This window comes from Macrobrachium rosenbergii, chromosome 20 (assembly GCF_040412425.1).
Source record: "Macrobrachium rosenbergii isolate ZJJX-2024 chromosome 20, ASM4041242v1, whole genome shotgun sequence".
Classification (NCBI taxonomy): domain Eukaryota; kingdom Metazoa; phylum Arthropoda; class Malacostraca; order Decapoda; family Palaemonidae; genus Macrobrachium; species Macrobrachium rosenbergii.
This window is the reverse complement of record NC_089760.1, coordinates 20,447,501-20,470,918: the sequence shown is the minus strand read 5'-3', so window position 1 is coordinate 20,470,918 and position 23,418 is coordinate 20,447,501. Positions and strand designations below refer to the sequence as shown.

Genomic DNA, 23,418 nt, shown 5'->3' with positions numbered 1-23,418 from the left:
GTTTCAAAACAAGAAATTGAGTGCATAACGGCAGAACTAACGTATTTTCATCAAGATCATTCCGAACATGAAAAGTTTAAAATCAAGCATATAGCTTTCGCGGTCTTTTAACTCGGGATTTGCAATAGTACTCGAGAATTCAAAGTTACCCTAGTTTACCTTCACGTGAAAAATAGAGCTACTTGCTGCATCAGTTCGTGAGTAAAATGACGTAATTCATTAATAATTATACATGCACGTGGTCACAGTAGCAAGTATCCACGTGACAAACATGCGCATTTATTTTTCCGCTTTAGGGAAAATAAGTTTTATTTAATATTTTCCTAAAATACATTGGTTTTAGGGAAAAGCGGTATAGAACAACGGTCATTGACCCTAGCAAGACCGTTCAGCAGAATTCATAAATTCTATAATGACAATTATAAAAGAACTTCTGTCCCTGCATGCACTACGTCATTCAGTCTGTCTTCAGACCACTCCGTCTTCTGGGTCTTCTAGTATATTCTTTATCGTTCATTACTCTCACTTTGGGTATTATCCTGGTTTCCGATCCTCCTGAGTTCAGAAAAAAAACTGGAAACGCGCTAATTCATTATAATAATGACGGAGGTGTATTGTAATATTATTCATTAGGATGATGAAAAAGACATTCCTACGCCCAATTTGAGCAGTACTTCTTATCTTTTATCGACGAGTATTTTCGACCACTTACTGTACAACAATAACTGTGGGCCTAGCTTTATCTCATAAACATTCTTTTAAAGTCAATATCTTCCTACGCTGTCATATAATTATACCTCTTTGGATCTATGTTTTCCTCTTCGTTTTCATTTGCATCAGTGTTGTGCATTCAAAACAGTACCTATGGTCTTTATTAAACTGAAAACAATTTTTAACTTTTAAAGGAATTAAGACCGCTGACCTACCATACTCTTGGAACAATCCAGGAAAAAGCGGAGTGTTCGAAGTCAATCTCTCTCTCTCTCTCTCTCTCTCTCTCTCTCTCTCTCTCTCTCTTCGTGTCCAAATACAGTACGCTAAACTGGCATGGGTTATTGTAAGTTTTATGTTTTATATATATATATATATATATATATATATATATATATATATATATATATATATATATATGTGTGTGTGTGTGTGTGTGTGTGTGTGTGTGTGTGTGTGTGTGTGTGTGTGTAACTGAATCATGAAAATACGGAACGTGATGAATATTTACATATTCATCACGTTCCCTATTTTCGTGATTCAGTCAGAAGCAGGGACAGGACAATCTCTTAATTGTCCTGTCCCTGCTTCTGAACGATTGATCCTAATCCTTTGTAAAACCTCTTAAATATTTAACCCTGTTTTGGCAGTTCTACTAATTCTTCAATTGTGTTGGATTCCAGGTACATGTTTTTTTTCCTTTGAAATCCCCATCACTCATTTATTTGAGCTTTCTTTGTAAACTTACTTTTATATTTCTTCAGTCTAAGTAAAGGACGCCAGTCGAAAGGCCTTGCAGGACTCCAGTGTTTCTCTTTCCTTCGTGGATTTTGTTTATATATATATATATATGTATATATATGTGTGTATATATATATATATATATATATATATATATATATATATACACACTCTTTATATAGTCTTGTAACATTTCATCTGTCCATATTTTACCAGTGAACAGGGGCACAGAAGGAAGTGCTCGAAATATATGGTTGCAATGTTCCACTAGTGTTTTATGGGCCTTTTTATTTTCATATTATACTGTGGTATTACAGTAAAAGACACACGCACACATATATATGTATACACACACACACACACACACACATATATATATATATATATATATATATATATATATATATATATATATATATATATATATATATATATATATATATATATATATATATATATATATATATATATATATATATATATATATATATATTAACTTTATCACAACACAATTTTCTGTGCATTAGTAGGCTACAATTACTAACAGGACCTCGTTCAAACTGGATGGTATCTAGTGGAAATATTTATTCAAAAAAAGTTACAAGCTTTCTAGGACAGTCATCATTATCAAGTATCCGTACAATAACCAGACGCGTAGTCCAGCTGTATTTATATCTGTGTGCCGGGTACTTTAATCCTATAATTGCCTTCCTCCTCCTGTGTGAAACTGGCAAATCCTGTAAAGAGCGAAGCAAACAACACATGCAGAACACAAGACATTATAATCAGACGTCGGCAGTTGCCAAACATTGCTGGGAAAATTACCACAAAATAGACTGGGAAAGTATGAGTTTTCTGTACAGGAACAACAACAAAATGGCCAGACTGGTTGTAGAGAACGTCTTCATAACATGCGCTAACAACGCAATGGCAGAGAACACCGGAAACTGCTTTGAAGACAGCATATCAAGAAAAATTGTACACTCCACAATAACAAGGAAACAAAAGAAAAACGCAAGAGGACACACGGGACACGAACACCTGGACGAAGATGCGGGCAGAGAAAGACCAGGGGCGCGAGGCGGGGAGGTCACACAGGAGGAAGAAGGCAATTATAGGATTAAAGTACCCAGCACACAGATATAAATACAGCTGGACTACTTGATAATGAGGACTGTTTGTCCTAGAAAGCTTGTAACTTTTTGAATGAGGTCCTGTTAGTAATATATATATATATATATATATATATATATATATATAGACATTCGACATTTTAAGACGACTGGACGTCAACCCTGTACTCTTCTCTTCCCTTTATTCGGTACTTGGGCTGGCAGGGGTGCATAATGCCTTAGACCAATATTTTCTAAATGAGGCCAGGAAGTGATTTCACAATGACTAATAATACTCAGCCATTATAGCGTGGACTTCGAAATCAGACAATCACCTGAGTAGATAAGTCAACAGTGAAATTCCTGCTTTATCTTTCCACTCTCAAGCTGAGAGGGTTGCAAGGAAAACTGTTATAAATATACAGCTCAAATTTTTTTTAATCGTCTAAGGCTACACGTGATAGAGGTCTTACTTGGAGTCCATTGATAAGACACACACACACACATACAGTATACGGATACTTGATAATGTGGACTGTTTGTCCAAGAAAGCTTGTAACTTTTTGAATAAAAACTCCATTAGATACCATCCAGTTTGAATGAGGTCCTTTTAGTAATTCTACTAATGCACAGAACAATTGTGTATGTGATAAAGTTAATATATATATATATATATATATATATATATATATATATATATATATATATATTTATATATATATATATATATATATATATATATATATATATATATATATATATATATATATATATATATATATATACTGTATTTATATACATGTATATACATATGTATACATATATATACATATATATATATAGATGAATGTATATGCATATGTATACACACACACACACACACACACACATATATATATATATATATATATATATATATATATAGAGAGAGAGAGAGAGAGAGAGAGAGAGAGAGAGAGAGAGAGAGAGAGTCATCACATAACCAGTTTCAATTATCACTTGGTGGATCTGAATCCAGACGTGTTCGGAACGACTTTTTTGAAGTAATGATTATGATGGAGTCCATAAGTATTTCCAAAGAATATAAGGCTTTATTCTTTTCATATCACCAGTGTACTTTAAAATTTGACTACACTGGTTCTTACAGTAGCCGTGTTGATATAGCTGGGTTTGTTTCACCTTTTCGCATACGGATATTGAACTCTATGCAAAGGCTTACTTTATGAGGTAATGGTCTTTTTGGTTTGTTACTATTGGGTGTGTACACATTTCGAGAAATAATGAAATATTGTGAGCTATTTCGTATTGTTTTATGATACTGGGTTATTCTCGTTTCAATCCTCCCTTACCCTGATTCGTTTAAACTTCGAGAGAAATCTCAGCTTCCCGGTGAACATTTACTGCCCACAATTATCTTATTTCTGGTTCAAAAAAGAGAAAAAAACGGTAATTCCAGTTCTTCGCATTAAGATTGAAAAAAAATTTATATGAATTATTTTGTCAGCGTTATTTTCTATTGTAAAGGACTTTTTTTTTTTATATTAAGGTCAAAGCTTTCTGTTCACAAACCTTGATAAACATTTTCAACTATATAGAAGTAATTTTGAATCCTCCAAAATAACCATAATACCATTTGCAATTAGCTTAGTAATTTCCATTTTTATCCTATGTTACCCTGAAATACTTGACATAACTTCGCAAACACTTGGCGCAGATGTTTATACCAATAAAAGCTTCAGTCACTGCGCATTAAACCAGAACCATTGACGTGACACTTCTTTCACCTCTTTCAGCCTTAATACATCTAATGCTCGCAATTTACATAGATATCCTGCTCTTTCGAAGACCATTAAGTTTTAAATTAAGGGACATAAGCCTTAAACTCCGTATCACTGCTTTTCGATCTATAAAAAATAACTTGTCTTCCCCACTCTTTAGGAACCGTTCCTCATTCACACGTACCTTACATATATTAGTCAGCCACTCATTTACTCAGGCACCTGCGCATCCTAAACGCCGACTCATTGGTAGCCTAATTATTTCTTGCCGCCTTTCCATTTTCTTATGTTCGTAATGGACTATGTGTTCCCTGCAAAATTCAGTACAAAGCAAAATTGCAGTACATTCAATGGACGATTAAAAGCAAACTTTTTGAATATACAAACCCCATACCGAAATCTTTGGTAAACCCATGTGGTACACACAAACACACACCCATGTATATATACTATATATATATATATATATATATATATATATATATATATATATATATATATATATACATGCTATATGTATAAATATAAATATATATATATACATACATATATGTATAAATATAAATATATATATATATGTGTATATATGTATACATATTCAAGAAAATTATATATATATACATACATTAAATTTATCACATACACAATTGTTCTGTGCATTAGTAGAATTACTAAAAGGACCTCATTCAAACTCCATTAGATACCATCCAGTTTGAATGAGGTCCTTTTAGTAATATACATACATATATGTATAAATATAAATATATATATGTATATATATATATGTATGTATATATATATATGTATATATATATGTGTGTGTGTGTGTATGCTCAAGAAAATTAATTTAATATTGCAATAGATGGAATAGTGTGCGAAACATGACATGAAACATCCGTAGACATTCTCAGTCCCTGCTCAGTCATTTTTCATCCTCTCGATAGCATTCCAGAGGCTTAGAGCGTAGGCCTTGATTAGAGTCGCTGCTAGTAAAGGATTATTATCAAGTTATGCTTGGATGTTCTTTATTGTCAGTTTATAGTAGATAGCTTTATTTGGTCGCTGGGTAACTAGAAATGTTTCTATGTTTCTCTATAATAAAATATTTTCCAACGGAAATTTGAAATGTAATTTAGGCTCCTGTTTGTAACACCATAATATTCGCTATCAACACGAAGCATTCGTTCAAGGATCTTAGTAACATGAAAGCTTCATTAATTCAAAATGAATTTTCTAAACAGAAACCCATTCATAATCCCCCCACCCCCACCCCAGCATCTCTCTCTCTCTCTCTCTCTCTCTCTCTCTCTCTCTCTCTCTCTCTCTCTCTCTCTCTCTCTCTCAGACCATTAATGGAAGCCTTCCCTTGAAAATGAAAGTTAATAATATGGTATTACTGGCAACGTTCATTCCTTTTCCTGCCCAAGTGAGATGTTTTCATAATTATTTTTTCATCTGTGTTTTGTAGAAGAAATGTGCATACGATAGCTGTTAACCATTGCTGATCGTAAACATTTTTGTTTCATGTTTTGACAGGAAAAAAATTAATTAAAGCAATATGATTAAACTCTTGTGAAGACACATCAAACACCATTTTTCTTAACCACAGACAATATTTAATAATTATGATGAATTTTCAAAGTATCAGTTGCTTGGAAAACCGTTGATCTCAATAGCCAGAGCAGGTAACAGTAACTTCAGATGTTTGTACTAAGGCAGATTTCAATGGAACTTTTCAACGTGATAATGATATTGTTCATTAAGGAAATACAGTAGTTTCTGAAATTTTAGCTAGCAAAAATAAGCCCTTTTTATTTTCAAAAGGATTAAATAGATATGGTGGCTGTGTTTCAAGATTCAGTGTTTGGAATCTCCTCGCGGAAAAGTCCCTCTACGACAGATGTTTCAAACACTATTTTTTCTTTGTCCGTCACCAGAGAATAATAGGACTTCTCTTTTGCCTGGGGAAACGATAATCGCAGAGGGAAAAATACAGAACAGGGGTCAGTCCTTAGGTAGGGTCAGCGGCCCTGTTATTTCTGTAAAGACTGATCGGAAATTACTTCCATATTTTCTGTAGACCTTGCATCCACCTCTAATCGTTGATGATACTAATGACACCTTGTTAATGTTGTTATCTTAACGCAAAGAAATTTACCTTACCAACAGATAGGTATCTAACAGAAAAATATGTTTTAGAATGTTATTTCTTCATAATCTGCTTGTTTGCCGCTTTTAGATTTCAAATGTCCTCTCTACTTCCTTTAAAATATTTTGAATGTAAAATTTTTTGTGAGAATATCTCAACTACTCACAATCCTGTCGGTTTTGCGTCAGTTATTGTCTGATACTTCAAAATCCTTCCGAAACGTGTCACCTGATATATATATATATATATATATATATATATATATATATATATATATATATATATATATATATATATATATATATACATACATACATACATACATACATACATACATACATACATACATACATACATACATACATACATGTGTGTGTGTGTATGTGTGTGTGTGCTTTCCACAAATACAGTAACGATGCCCATAATATACCCGGAAAACTTGAAATGTTCTGGGTGTTACATCCAAGTAAAATTTGCACAATATGGAATGCACAAATTCCAGTTTCTCGCCTTGTTGGGGAAGTGTCATAAAATGATCTTAGACATGAGTACTGCAGTCATGTACTGTTTATTATTATACAATGATGCATAAATGGGAGGAAAACAGTGTCCGTGAATTTCAATTCACTAATAAAGGCGATAATAATAGTAATAATAATAAGAAGGAAGAAGACCCTCTTTGAGGCAAGTAATGGTAGCGGAAAGTGGATGAAAGTAACAACATGACTGATGACAAAAACAATAAATAACATCAAAAATAAAAGCAACAGTCAGCTGCAGCGTCCTCGGTGAAAATATAAATTCTGATCTCGCACCGTGTGTCTGGAGCCCGACCATACCAGCCGCTCTAATTTGGTCCTTCTGGGTACACCGAAAAGGACCAGAGTACCTATAGAAAGGACCGTCGGAAGGACCTTGAGAAGGACGTGAAGGATATCACCAGTCTGTCAGCTGGCTGAGTCCAAAGGGAAGTTAAAGGTGCCAGGCTGTACCATGTTCGCTATAACGATAGTTTCTTAATTGTTGGTTCTGATCAGTATTTGGAAGGGTAACCACACGTGGCTGACAGAAGACGCTGGCAATTAAGCCCAGGCGACCTTTACTGTAACTTACGATAGACAATCGTAAATTAGTCTAAGGGGACAGCAACGGGCCACAATGAGTCATGAAAGTCAAATGCCGATAAAGTGTGTTCAAATGACTCACAAGATAGTTACTTGTTTTAAATATATATATATATATATATATATATATATATATATATATATATATATATATATATATATATATATATATATATATATATAAATTTCTGACTCATATCAGGATCAACCCAGTCAGAAATGTATTTCTGTTTCCACACGTGATTGAGCGTTGATTATTTCTATATATATATATATATATATATATATATATATATATATATATATATATATATATATATAGTGTGTGAGTGTGTGTTGTATGTATATTATTTGATATGGGACATGTTTAGCCTTTATTTTTATTGACTTTCGCATGAGACTCCTGAAATGTGCAATTTTGTTCAGCGACTGCACAACTTTCTTGATTCGTTCTATATGAATGTGCAGTGTGTAGTATGAATAAATATGAAACTTGAGGAGATAGTGGCCAAACACGGTTCATGGTTATAGTTACAGTCCATGCTCACCAAGTGGCTAACAACGCACAAATAAAAGTGCAAAAGAAATATATGATGGCCTTCACCAGTCGCTCGATAATGCTGGAAACATTGATAAAAACTTAGAACAATATCCCTGGATTATCGCCCGCATGGAGTGTGAAGAAGAAATCTTTAAATAATGACCTCACAAGGATTGACAGCAAATAAAGCACAGTGGCTACAATTTACAGAGTCCAGAAATTGCACGAAACAAGTAGAGATAGAAAAATGTGAAGGTGAAAAGGTCATACAGTAATATACTGAGTACCGAGAGGGAGAGTCAAAGTAGCGAGGACGCCATGAATCGCGAAAATGAAAAGAAAAGAACAAGGAACACTCAGAAAAAGCATACTTCAGCCTAGAGCGCTACCTAGCACTCATACTTGTATGTATGAATACTTTATGCGCATGCAATAAGCATGCATTATAAACAGAAGATGAAAAATATATAGCCGGATATCCAGGAACCAAACCACAAATTTAGATATTCTCGAGAGGGTTAGCTAATGAAAATATCTGCCAAGTTTCATCCAGTACTGATATCGAGGTATTCTACGAACGCACACTCGGGAACACACACACACACACACACCGAAATGGGTGACAAGATAACTTCCTTCCAACACAAAATGCATCAAGAACCAAGCAAAACGTTTGATTCTTGTAGCGACTGGGCTCGAGCGTGTACACTCCTGCCCTTACAATTAAAGAAATTGTGATAACCATAAAAATATGCAGCTGCACGGTTCCTACTAAGTTTACTTGTAAAATGCAAGCTGTTATATATAACAGAGTTTACCAAGTGTTGGTGGTGGTTTGTTGTTTTAGGCACGAAGAAAAATTTATCAGTGGGAGACGAGCGTTAAAAGCATGATTTCTGTCAGGAGCGTTCATGGTTAGAATGTTGTAAAATATGAAATCAGGTTTTATAGGAACTAAAGTTTTTGCATAATACATTTGACAAAGCTTTGAATATATTTGTAATGTATTTCATTGTTCCTATATCTTATATACTATGGTGCCCATTTTAGCACTAGGTCTTACTCAGTGAAACTGATGTTGAGCCATCCTTGCTACTAGCGACATGGTAAACTGAATAATGCATGATAAAGGATCCGTAGATTGGAGGTCAAGTAATGAAAACAGGCCTTTAGGCAAATCAGTGATGCAAGTCTCGTGTATCCCTAAAGAATGGTTCAACACAGGCCCCTTTCCTTCCATCCGGATACTATTTTCATGAACGTCCACAGAATAGTGACAGAGCAGCTGAATTATGAACGGCATGGACATTAGGACCTTAGGAGGAAAGTTTAAGGAAAAACAACAGAATATAGGGACTTGAAACGGTCAGAAAGTACACGAGTAAAAAGCGTCACCTGAAATAGATTTCTGCTTCTCTTAACACCATACAATATTTTTGCACGAGTGTAGTAATCCTCGCATAAACCATGCACCAATAACAACGGAAATCAAGCCAGTCACGAGATCTCCAAGATAACTAAAAAAGAGCCGTCACAATGACCATAAAAAAGACTACCTTATTACGAAAGTATTGTTTGTCGGCCTACTAAACAGGGCACACGATATCGGCTGCAAGCTATAGGAGAATAGGATTATACTAAAACCAAAATGGAATAAGCCCTCTGGTCTGGTGGGGCTGTTTGGGTCCTTTCAAAGCGTGTTTAATATCCGCCTATGCCAAATCTATAACAACAACAGAGAGTTAAAACCATTTCTCCCATTACAGATATCAAAATATCATATTTTTCGTTACGCGGAATTCTAAGTCAGTTACATAGGTTCAAGATTGATAATGTTTTTTTATGCAATAACACGAAGCGGAATCAGATTTTCTATCAACACGGGGCATCTCATATTGGAGCTTTTACCAATATTTCAAACAGCTCCAAGTGCGTTTAAATCCACAGGTAAGCAGCTTAGACTCTCCTTTGGGCACTTTCAGTGGTCACGGTATGTTTGGAGGCATTTCCCCTTTCTACCATTATCTTGATTTCTTAACATCATAGATAAAGAATAAATTAGTAAGCAAGGAAATATGAAATAACGCATAACATAGACTAAGTTGGACGAACGAGAAAATAAACAATCGTATACAAACAGATAATAATGATAAATGTACATCTAGAAGTACTGACAAAATAGTTAAGATTAAGGTGGCCTTGTGCCAGCACGGGATCTGAGAGAGGGCGCCAATTCATTATACAAACAGCTTACCCCTGCAGTTACTTAGATGTAAATACTGTATGATGTTTCTTGTCTAGACGAAAATGTTAAATATTTATAAATGGGCTATACATACAACGGTAAATCTTTGTAGAAAATAAGAAAAATAGGTTATTGTTCATAGGTTGTGGAGAAGAAATGGACTGAAGACAAATCCTAAGCAGGGCGGAATAGGAAGGAGATTAAAATACCTGGGAATGAAAAACAACCCCTATAATCTTATAATTATAGCCTCAGGGTTTGTCTCAAAGACATTCAGAGGTCTGTCAAGTTGTTGTTCTGTAAAATTGGCAAGAGGGCAGATCTTTGAACGCCACGCCAGAGAGGTGGAGTATGACGTACAACTCTAATAAACGTCCATACTACTTTCGAAGAGTATAAGTTTATAAAGTACTAGTCCTTAAATCATCAATATTTCATTTTGCATTTCATACAATGCCGGATGTAAAATAGGGAATTTTATATAAGAAGTCTATCATTTTTGCCGCGGACGATGATGGAACGAGATAACCTCCTTAATAATTACTAGTTCCCCCAAGGGGGATAGAGCCGTCAGTGTACTTTTCGCGGTGCACTGTAGGCAGTGCTTTAGGTTCTTTGCAGCGTCCCTTCGTCCCCTTGGCTGCAACCCCTTTCATTCGTTTTACTAATACCTCTGTTCATACTCTCTTCCGTTTTATTTTTCACCCTCTCTTAATAATTGTTCCAACATTATTTCAGCGCTGAATGACCTCATAGATCGCAGCACCTGTCCTTTGGCCTAAATTTTATTTTCAAATTCCAACAATTATAAACTTCGTAAATATTGTTATCAGTTGACCTCGACATGTTAACCTTCTGGGATATATCAACTCAGGTTGGACGATCTGTTACCGTGGAAAACATTCATATCAACTGATTTCTTCGATGTTAATATTCTCGAGAATAGCCTTGTAATAGTCAGAAGAAATTCATTCATGTACAAATTATCCACATGGCTGACGTATTTATTATCCCCCTTCTTAGGAACTTTGTCATCCTCCCACGTAAAACCCGCAGAAAATTTCACACATAAATTTTATAGCTATAAACATCCCCTTGAATAACATCAAAATGTTTAGTCTAAACGTGGAGTCGTTGTTTGCTAAAGTCCCGATTGACGGTGTGATGACTTCCTCAGCAGGAAATTACAATCATATGAAGAACATTACCGCCTTGGCATCGATAAAAATTAAAAAAATAAATAACCTGAGTGTAAACAACAATGCACTTTTCTTCTAAGGTAATATAAAAAAAAAATTCGGCTGTAGTATAGGCAGCCCCTCCCCCCTCATCTAGAAAACCTTTGCACGAAATATTATGAAACAAAAATTTTGCCGTCCATAACACTTCAAAACATGAGCTGGCTTAGATATGTGAATGATTCCTTGCATTCTGTGACAATGGTTGGGCGATTTCAATTACCATTGTAATAGACTGAACATGTTAGTACCAACCACTAAATTAAAAACCTAATGGAAAAGACGGTAAAATGTCTTTCCTAATGTTTTAATCATAAGAAAACAGACAAAATACGCCTTCATCGTATACAGGAAACCTATACTTTGCTTTTCCTATATCCACTTCCTCGCAAGTTATCGCGATATTTCAGTGAAGATCATGGTTGGCTGCAATCCATTTCGCTTGGGCATCTGAAAAAACAATTTGATGCAAATCGTCACCATCTGATCCATATAGAGGTTTTTGCTTATGGGAGATGATAGACTTGGACGGAAATCCTCCAGGACATCAAATGGAGGTCAATGTTCCCCAGTCCAGCCGTGTCCAGCGGCCAGCAAAGCGTCGTTACCGTTTCCTTCCATTTGACGCCGTTTCAACAATATGTTATGTGAATGGCATTTTTTATGGGATACTAAGGTGGCTTAAAGTCAGATTAATCTCACATGAAAATAGAGCAGTAACAGCAAAATAACAGCGTTCGAATAAGATTGTAAACGAAGGATGCATGACGGAATGTCTATGACGGGTAAAAAAAAACAAGCCGTGTGAATCGGCTCAGATCGTACTTATGCAAGTCACTTTTGCGTATATATAGTCTCCTCGGATGAGAAACCACTCTTCCTCAGATGTTACCACTACAACAAAATTAAACTGTTTTTCCTCTCTTCTCTAAATTTCGTGCACTGCTTTAATAACCAATATCTTACGGCATTCTTTCGGGAGATACCAAACCGGTCCTGCATTTCTTGATCTACTTTTCCTTGTCGTTTGTCCTTTCTTATCTGACGTTTCTTTCTCCTTCATTTTACAGGTTCGCATTCTTAACTGGAAGATTCTCAGTGAAAACATTGTGTAGTTTCATATATCAATGATTTTTATGTTCTGCAATTGTTTTTATTATGTGGGAAAAATGAGTACGATAAATTGGTGGAAAGACTGTTCATCTTGGGTTAGGGGGAAGGAGGAGAGGAAGACCTTGAAAGTGCTTCTGTGTAGGAGTATAAGTGGCTAATGCCGTGGAGATTTATGTGCAGGGTTACACTGGCAATGGCCATTGTCTTCCTTCCTGGAGCAGTCACTGTTTTATATATATATATATATATATATATATATATATATATATATATATATATATATATATATATATATATATATACATACATTATATATATATATGTATATATATATATTATAATAAATTTTTAACAACTTAATTATGCTTTTTTATAATCATAATTTGTTAACAACTGTAATTCATTTTACCCTTTTCATTGTAACTTTCGTTTCCTCCACTTTTGAGTTTGGATCCTTTTATTTAGTTAGCTCCGTAAGTAGAGACCCTGTACAGTGAGATTCACTGGTCTGTGTTTAAATGGGCGGTTACTTCTGGAAGTGTGGTAAACACTGTATGTACTCGAGTTACTAATCAGGTTTGCATAATCTATAGGTTGGTTGTCAAAACATTATTATAAGCGTGTGCATAGGGTGTTATTCATGTTACAGTGTATTAAGGTGTTATTCTTGAGTTGTTGTATTATTTGTGAATGGTTAATCGTGTATGTGGTATTCCATAATTTTCATTTTAAATTTATGGTTTTTCCCAGTTGCTTTATTGACAATAATTAAGGCTTATTAATGAACAAAGTGTTTTTAGCAAGGTAACAAACAGGTAAAATATGAGTGAGTTAAAGGTTCAGTAATAAGAAAGCCCAATAAAAGAACCTACTGCATAATTATAGGCGCACACACAGACATATATGGATCATGTCAAGTTTAGCGAACCCACTCACAGCAGGGTTCGCTATTCTTCACATGGGAATAATCGGGTTCGCTGTTCTAGACATGAACACTTCGGTACCAGACATTTGATCACCCAGGGGCTAGTACTAAACAAGGCGAAATACTTTGACAGCCCCCCGCAGGGGCTAGTACTAAACACGGCGAAACAGTGTAGATGAATCACTGTTTCGCCGTATTTAGTACTAGCCCTCATGTGGAATTGGAGTTCGGACGGGAAAGGGTTAGCCATTCTTTACATGGAGATCGTTGGGTTCGCTGTTCGTGACACAGAGATGTTGGGTTCGCTAATCTTGACATGATCCCACACACACGCGCACACACACACACACACACACACACACACACACACACACATATATATATATATATATATATATATATATAATACATATTTATTCATATATATACATACATACATACATATATATATATATATATATATATATATATATATATATATATATATATATATATATATACTGTATATATATATATATGTATATATATATATATATATATATATATATATATATATATATATATATATATATATATATATATCGTGTGTGTAATTGCATGCATGTATATAAAAGGAATTTCTATTTCACATTTAAATTAAAAAGAAAGGCATAAGCTATCTTTATTTGAACGGTTCGTGGGCTTGGATCCCTTCTGTTATCACCGATTTAACCCTTCAAAAGAATATGGACAGGAAATGTAAAACGTAGCGCTATATTTTATACGTTCTAAATTAACCTGAATTATAAGGAAAACTCGTATTTATAGACAGATGTCTTTCGGGTTTCTGAAGTACATGACACAGACCTCTCACCTGGTTTCTGTACTTCTTTATAATATAATTATTTATACATATCGCAGCGGTGTTCTGTCTTCACATGCATATGTGTCATTCTTACATGTCTTAAGCTAAGGTTTGACTCATTAAATTGTGTATATCGATTAAATGTTTAAATTCATATGGAAAAAATGTACAATCTTTTTATGTCTCCTTATGGCCGCGAAAACCCACGAGGTTTATTTCACTCAAATACGGTATTAGGAGAAATAACTTCACTTCAGTGGAGGCGGGCTGCCGTATCCTCACACGGGATGGCAATAAAATTTTCCGGAATGTACTAGATTTATAAGGTGGTAGTGAATCTTGAAACGCTTTTAGCTCTCCTGATAGCCAAGCAGGTGAGGTTGTTTTTCCTAAATTTGTATGTATGTATGTATGTATGTATGTACGGTATCAATGTTTCACACTTTGGACTCCTTTTCCAGAACTACAGGATCAGTTTCAACTGAATTAGCATAAAGCATCCTTGTGTGATGGGGATTTAATTTGTTCGTATCCGGAACCATGCCCCTTCAAAGGGTAAATAAGAACCAGTGAAAATAACGTGAGGCAATTAAATAATCATCTTAGTGGGTCGAAAACGATAGAACTTATGTGAAATCTTCTTTATGTGCTGTAGATTAGTATTTTCTAAACATGGCCCCTTGGTCGAAGCTTGGCTCACTAAAGGGGTACAAAGTTTTACAAATGATATGTAGGAAAAAATCTTTATCATATCCTCGTAAGGGCAGCAAGGAGGCTCAGGTGAGGAGTGAGCCTCATGGGTATTTTGTTAATTAAGGCTTACCTTGAACTCACATCAAAATTTTTGTTTGGTTGTACAAGAACATTATACTGATTTATTGACTAATTGATTTAATATTCTAAACTAGCTTCTTTAATATTAATCTTGTTCTCCATACGATATCAGTGACAGGATCTTGTCTATCACTTTACATTTCAATGGACAAAATCATTGTCGGTCAAGGTCACTGACAATGCTTTCAACAGAACAAAATATTGACAGAAAACAGAATCAATGTCTAACATGCGATCATTTATGAAAACTTGCAACATAACTTCTAGACACAGAAATAAGAAAAAACCTGACCGCCTCTTCATATCACCTTTGATTAATCTTTTTATTTTTCTTGCAGTTAAAACTGTCTGAAGTTATCATAAACCTAACACAGTTACAAGAAAGTAACAACACGGACACAACACAGTTTTCATGGTCACAAAATTTGGCTTAGATATCATAAGAGTGATCAACTAATGATCATTAGGTAGCACAAACGTACACACATATGCATATATGCAGTGAGAGGGAGAGAGAGGGAGAGAGAGAGAGAGAGAGAGAACAGAGGTTCCCCAAACCCTACGGATCAATAACTCATCATTCCGGAACAGACATGCAACTCTCCTTCTCGACTCCACACTACCTTTCGCCCTGCATTTGTTTGTGCTGTGTATGAAAAGTAAACTGAGTTATTGTGATATGCAAGTAACTCTTGTTTGGCTTAAATAATTATGGTAAAAATTAAACTCAATGTGCTGGTGAGTGTGATACACACACATTTATATAATATATATGTAATATATATACAGATGATACATATATGTATGCATGTATGTTATGTTGAGAGAGAGAGAGAGAGAGATAACTATCAATTCCTAATATCAATATAATATAATATTAGAATTATAAGGTTTATGTGTCATATTACGTGAATGGAAAAATTGCTCAGAGAATGACTGCAGAACGTTAATCATTCAGCTCAATTTCTCTCTTTAATTCTGGCCAATTTTCTCCTTTCAATTATTCCCGGCTAATCTGGAGTCACGCGTGGCAGCCTTCCTTGCAACCAACTTGCATTTTAAATTTATTTTATGAGGAGTATATACTGTAGACGCCATAAAAAAATTACGGTCATATAAGAGAGGACTGGGTCAGAACATGCACTGGCTGGAGATGAGAAGTCTTAACATGGAGTTAAGCCCCCGTAGACTATCAATGTACCTCCTAGAACAAATATAAATGCAATAGACACCATAAATATTTTTGGAGACATTTACTTTCCTGATATCATGAAAATTACTTTACCAGTCGAATTCAACAGTTAATTACAATTTCTATACAAGGTACAGTTAGGACTGCTGTCAACTCAAACAATCAATACACTAAAACAATCAATTCCATGACATTTGTTTTCCTGATTTCATGAAAATTACCATACCTGTCTAATTCAACACTTAATTGTGGTGTCTATAAAAAAGTTACGAAGTGACATTTTTATCGTCTGCCAATCTAAAAACAAATTAGGACTGCTGTCAGCTCAAACAATTAACTCGATAGAATTTGCTTTCCCAATTTCATGAAAATTACCATATCATTCGAATTCAATAGTCAATTATATACAGTATCTGTAATATAGGTTCCGAGATGACATTTATTGTCTGCCAATCTAAAAACAAGTTAGTACTGCCGTCAGTCTCGCAAGTACATACTGACTCAAGTCACGCGTCAACACGTGTGGACAGAGTCGGATTTATCCAGAACGATTCGGAGTGAGTGGGAGCGGTCGATACCCAGGGTATATCCAGCACGGTTCCCAGAGAACAAATTATTTTTTCCATTTCTTTTTCTTTTTGCAATCTCGCACGCTAAGGCTATAGCTTGGGGGTAAGCATAGGTACATTTTGTGTAAAAACACATATCATCGAGTACCGTTCGACGTATGACGAGAGGAGTTCGATGTTGCAAAAGGTGATAAATGAATGAATTCATTGCTAGGTCATGACCAAACACGTCATATAAACATTTGTGTGACGTAAAACATGATAAAAACGTATGATGAAATCGGGCATAATATCGGCAGCTGTGAAATACCTAAGAATAAATAAAATAAATGCACGGGATATGTTTACTAATGAACTAACTAATGTCAACGCATATCAGCTGGGTCGTCCATATTCATTAAACAAATAAAATTACGTATCCGTCGATTAAAAAATCAGAAGAGGTAAAACTTACCAATTCCATTTGTCTTATAATGAATCTTCTGAACAATATAAACACTGAGCCTATTTGGAACTATTCAAATATAATGGGTCTGATTCCTCAATAAATATTGACAATCTTCTTTGCAACAGTTAGCAAAATACCTTTGCATTCATAATGGTTATCATCTCCCCATTTAATGGCTGTTCTTGAATTTAAAAAGTTTATTTTTACCCCAAGAATCAAACTGGAAGTATCTAGCATTCTAGCTGGTAAGAATAACAAGTTTCAACAATCCAGAAACTCCCTGGAAGCAGGCCCGGTCAGTGTGCGTGCCGCAAGTAACGGAGCTCTTTCATATATTCAGTACCAATGGCTTTTTTGTGCATTAACTCGCATTATGCATATAAAACGGAGGGTCTTGTTGGTCGGACCTCTGTTAACTTCATATAAATTTGAAGCTTTCTATGCGTTTGATATTTGTATCTACAATCTGATTCGGCTTACAAAACATTTGCCTGGTGACTGACAGACTGGTTTATATATATATATATATATATATATATATATATATATATATATATATATATATATATATATATATATATATATATATATATATATATATATATATATATATCTGGTTTATATATATATATATATATATATATATATATATATATATATATATATATATATATATATAAACCAGGCTGTATATATATATATATATATATATATATATATATAAACCAGGCTGTCAGTCACCAGGCAAATGTTTTGTAAGCTGAATCAGATTGTAGATACAAATATCAAACACTTAGAAAGCTTCAGATTCATATGAAGTTAGACGGATAGGTAGGTTTATGGCTTATTGTTTGTTTATTTGCCACTTTATGTGAGAAGCATAGCGGGTCAATAAGAATTGTTGATGTTATCTCACGCATTCGTATGTATCCCTACGTAGTGTGTTATGCTGCCATCAGGGCGGCGCTGCAGATCGTTGCAGCCGTCTTCAAACACCCGGGAACCGGGGAAATTATGTGCTTAGTGTGTCCTGTGATATCTTTTTCGTTCACTATTTTTATAATAGTACGTTAAGCAACTTATAATTGCAGAAACTGGCACAGGAATTCTTCTAGAGAGAATGGAAACACTTCCCAGGTAAGCGAAGCATACTGAAGTAGGTAGGTCCGTGCGATACTGTTTATGATCAGTTTTAGACATGCAAAGGCAGCTTTAGAGTTGTTTAACCATATGCATTTTATCATCAGTAATTCCTTAACGAAATTTCAAAATGCCGCAAATCCTGGTTTAATTTATGTTTTCGTCAAACGACGTGTCTTACAAATCGGTGATAGCAAGAAATAATTTGGTAGCTAGGCTACACTTAAAGCCCTCAAACTACTGTAGGCTACTCCTTTGATAAGATGCTATATCATTTAAACTTTATTCTACGTACAACATAATAACGAATGTATCAGAAATAATTTCGGTATGATAAAGTTATCGAATCATCATATCAGGGAAAAAAATAGTCTTTAAAGATGATAACAACGAGGAAAAAAATCTTGACCACGCAAACGCTATGCCTGTGCAAAGAACCTTGACCAAGCAAACGCTAGGACTATGCTTGATGTTTCACCTGGAATTTTTATTGGTTTGCACTTCTTTTAAGTAGAATTTTATTCAATATAAGTCAGATTTACTCTCCTGTGGCAGTCCTTATTCAACAATTCTCTGTAAGTATTGTTCCAAAGAAAGAAATGACTTTGACACCCTTTCCTGGCGTCGCGTCGCTTTGTTTACAAGACGCTTTCCAATGTTTGAGTAAGTAGTATATGGACTAGAATGTTTTAAAATACATATCCTTATCATAACTAAACGAGGGGTAGTGGGAGGGAGGGGGAGAAACAATAGTACTGATTGTTGGACCATGAGTTTCAATAAGGTCGCTTCACGTCAATGGCTCTCATGTATACATTTTACACTTAACTCTCCAGAGTTAAGTGTAAAATGTATACATGTGGTTTCTTAGCAGGAATAAGAGAATTTGAACTGAAATATCATCCACAATTGCAGGTTTCAGAATGCTACTGGTGTGCAGACTTTCACAGTTGCAAACCTTTATACACATCAGTGTTGTTATATTAGATTAAGCTGGTCTTATGTCAGCAAGACTTCTGATCCTGTGGAAGCTCGCATGACCATACACATCGCTTTCCGCATATGTTATGTGTCGGTTATACGTATCATGTGTCCACCCTCCTCTATTCTGAATCCCATTCTCTTTCTGCTTTTGCATAATAATGCTTTTGGTCTCTTCATTGTTTTGTCAAATATCCAAAATATTTCTATACACTTTAGTTGATATTATTTTACAAATGGTGATAATTTTGTTTTATTTTCATATAGTTTCATTTTTCAGGCATACTTACTCCCACATACCGAACGGTTACATGTCACTTTCTTTTTTCATTCACCTCCAACAAGAGCACTACTTCTCTAAAGAAAACAGCGTTATACATGGCTTACTCGTGTTACATATGACTACTTGCTATCAGAAAACTTCTTTACTGTTCCACAATCTGTAATACTTCTGCTCTCAGGCAGACACTGCCAGTGACATTTTATACTCAACTACTCCTGTCGAGTACCTTAGGCAAGCGCGCGGTTTCGGTTCTTCCAGCATCCAGATTGTATTTCCCTATACCGTTTTATAACCTCCGTTTACATTTACAGTCATTCTCTTTCTAACATTGGCTTCAGTTTCTGCACCTTCTTTTACTTATCAGCAATCAAAGCCGTTTCAGTTGTAAACGACGTTCTGCATTCACTCTTAGCAACTTCTTATTCTTAATTGTTCTCGGTTTGCTCTTAATAGTACCCATTCTTTCTTAGCTGTTGCCCTTTGTTGTGCCCTTATTCCTGATTGCACAAGACTCCTAAGGTTTGCTGCAAATTTCAGTAATGGTTGGTATTAAGACAAGTAAGATAATAATAATAATAATAATAATAATAATAATAATAATAATAATAATAATAATAATAATAATAATAAAATCACTCCGTTCATGTAGATGTTAAACATTCACACTAGTAGACCTACTTTTACCTTCACAACAGTTTCTGCCTTAGTCCTCAGCATTGACATACAATTTAGATGAGTTATGAGTAATTGTAAGTGTTATTTTGGCTTCAACTATCTTTGCCGTAAAGCAATCTCGAGCATAAACTGTTTGGAAGATATCAACCCTGGAATATTTAGTATCTTTTGGTCATACAGTAAGGTCGGCCTAATAGTCATTTACTAATAATGGACATTTTAAAGATGAATAAAATTTCTGCAACAAATCAGCGAAAGTCCTGTATGTTAATTTTTTCTTCGAGAATTACATGTGAGAGGAGGGACTTCCAAAAAATACGTAAAAAAAAATCCTGGTATTCATACATATATTGCATCTTCGATGGACTATGAGGCAGCTTGAAAAAAATTAAAGCTGTTAAACCGGTCGTCTCTAAACTATGACGAGTCAAGACTTTTGAAAGTAATGTTCACCTTATCACAAGATTATCTGAAGTTTCTTTGACAAAAATTAACATGAACAAAGATCATCTTCACTACGCTGTAGCCCATGACCTATGACCGAATACATTAGGGCAATACTGATATTCAGTGATACCTAACAGACCGTTGTGACTCAAGGGAAAGCAACTGCGATTGTCAAATGTTTATAAGTATCAGTACTCGTGGTAATGCTCTACAAGTCCAGAATTTTCGATGACCGTACATTACGACAAGTCGAAAGCAGAGCTTTTTTTTATGAAAAGGCGTTCTCATTTCTGTCCACGCACTTGACGTGATATGGCTTTAAATCAGGCTCATTTGCTAGTTTCGTTTAGATCACGTTGTCGTCACACGAGACGTGATGAGACGATCAGCTTTACAAGACAAGACTAGAGTTTTATCAAGAGGTCGATTTGATAGAAAGCCTTTCCCAGCCAGCGGTTCAACATTCGTCCTTGACTCTCGTCTCTCTGATCGACTTACACAGCAAGTAACACACCTGGGGTTGTGCGTTGCGTGAGTCATGTGATGAAGACCTGTTTCGACACTTCCTTCACTTGAAGCGATAAGATGGACTGACCTCCCGTATGAATAATCAATAACTTCGTCGAAATTTGAAGGGTCGTCGAGAGTAACTCGATGATAGCTGAGCTTTAGCTCCAAAGTCCCAAGTCCCGGGCAGAAATCACTGAAGGAAATCATTCGACTGGTACGTATATGTTAAGGCAATATGTTTACTAAAGGTTCTTTTTTAAACGACTTCGCTGACCAGCATTGTATATACATACATACATATATATATATATATATATATATATATATATATATATATATATATATATATATATATATATATATATATATATATATATATATACATAAAGGTTGTTTCTCCTAACAGGAGGTGGCTACAAAGAAGAAACAACAACGATAACTCTACCCTGTTCACACTTTAATTGCTGCATCGTGGATGCACTCCATGTGCAGAAAATATCCACACCATTAGCCGGCTCGTGCTCTTATACAGAAAGTTCATCAGCTGCGGGTTGAGCTACCCACACGCAATGCGTCATTCATGTCTGTCTTGCATGCATACTCTTGCTTCCTAGATACTGGACCTCACCTTTCCAATACCCCATTTCACTCCTTGTCTTATTTCCTGATCTCCCTCCAAACACTCCTAAATTATGCATTGCTTTCATCAACTTATAGTCCCCCGGTCTTTCTACATGACCGAACCATTTAAAAAATTAATCCAGCCTTCTGTATATGGCAATCCTTTTATCAGTCATCACCATTTCAGTTCTTTCATTGCCGCATATAATACATAAACAATTTACTGTATAGCTTCAGCCTGTTTTCTTTCATTCACGCTCATCATCCACACTTCACTTGCATAAACGAGGGTTGGCCCAACAATCGTTTCAAAGGTTCACACCATGGCACGTATAGACACTCCCAAGTCTATTCCCAATCACTTGCACACATCCCTCTTATGCCTTTCTCTGTCTATTCTGTGAATACTCTCATCCAGCCATCGTCGGTTAGTTATACTTCCATGTACTTATATTAATCGAATGTCTTCATTCTTTTACCATCTGTATCAACATTCATTGCTCCATCTTCTTGGTCTCAGGTTTATCACTATAACCTTAATCTTGCCCGTAATTTCTCTCACCTTTCTCCCCTCACATCTACACTCCTTCACTGTGTGTCAGTAACCTAGGTGTTGTGACGTCAGTTTTAGTAGTCATAAATCAATCAATCACACACTGTCCCCAGGCAGCACTGTATCATTCGCAAACATAAACCACTAACCACTCCATTCATGACGCATTTTCCTTTCCATAACTTTGCACTTATATCTAGTGTTCTTCTTCCAACTTCTCTCATAACTCCATCCATATTCATTCACACACCCGAGCGCACGCACATGCGCGCACACACTTACACATATACAAATGTACACCCTTTAATCTTTCCTAACTTATTGTTATCACATTGCGATTTTGAGTAATTAGTATACACACACTATATATATATATATATATATATATATATATATATATATATATATATATATATATGTGTGTGTGTGTGTGTGTGTGTGTGTGTGTGTGTGTGTGTATATAATATGTACACATATATATAGAAAAGCAACCGGCTTTAAGCGGTTCTAAATTTGAACTCCGTCCTCGATCTATGAAACATGCATCACGAATGTTATTACCAGGAACACTTGTGTGTGTTTTTTCACTAGCTCTTAATAGCATACTGCCAAACAAACAGACGGATGTTGGAGCGGATATCGTG

The 23,418-nt window shown here is 35.2% G+C and overlaps 1 protein-coding gene across 1 annotated transcript in view; it reads left to right on the top strand.

The window, feature by feature from the left end:
• Positions 1-18,473: 18,473 nt before the first annotated feature.
• The window catches only part of LOC136849130 (6-phosphofructo-2-kinase/fructose-2,6-bisphosphatase-like), a 75,197-nt gene continuing 70,252 nt past the window's right edge, over positions 18,474-23,418 (top strand). The window contains exon 1 of the mRNA XM_067122154.1: positions 18,474-18,701. Coding sequence (XP_066978255.1) covers positions 18,685-18,701 — 17 coding nt within the window. The 5' untranslated portion in view covers positions 18,474-18,684. The remainder of the gene's footprint in view (positions 18,702-23,418) is intronic.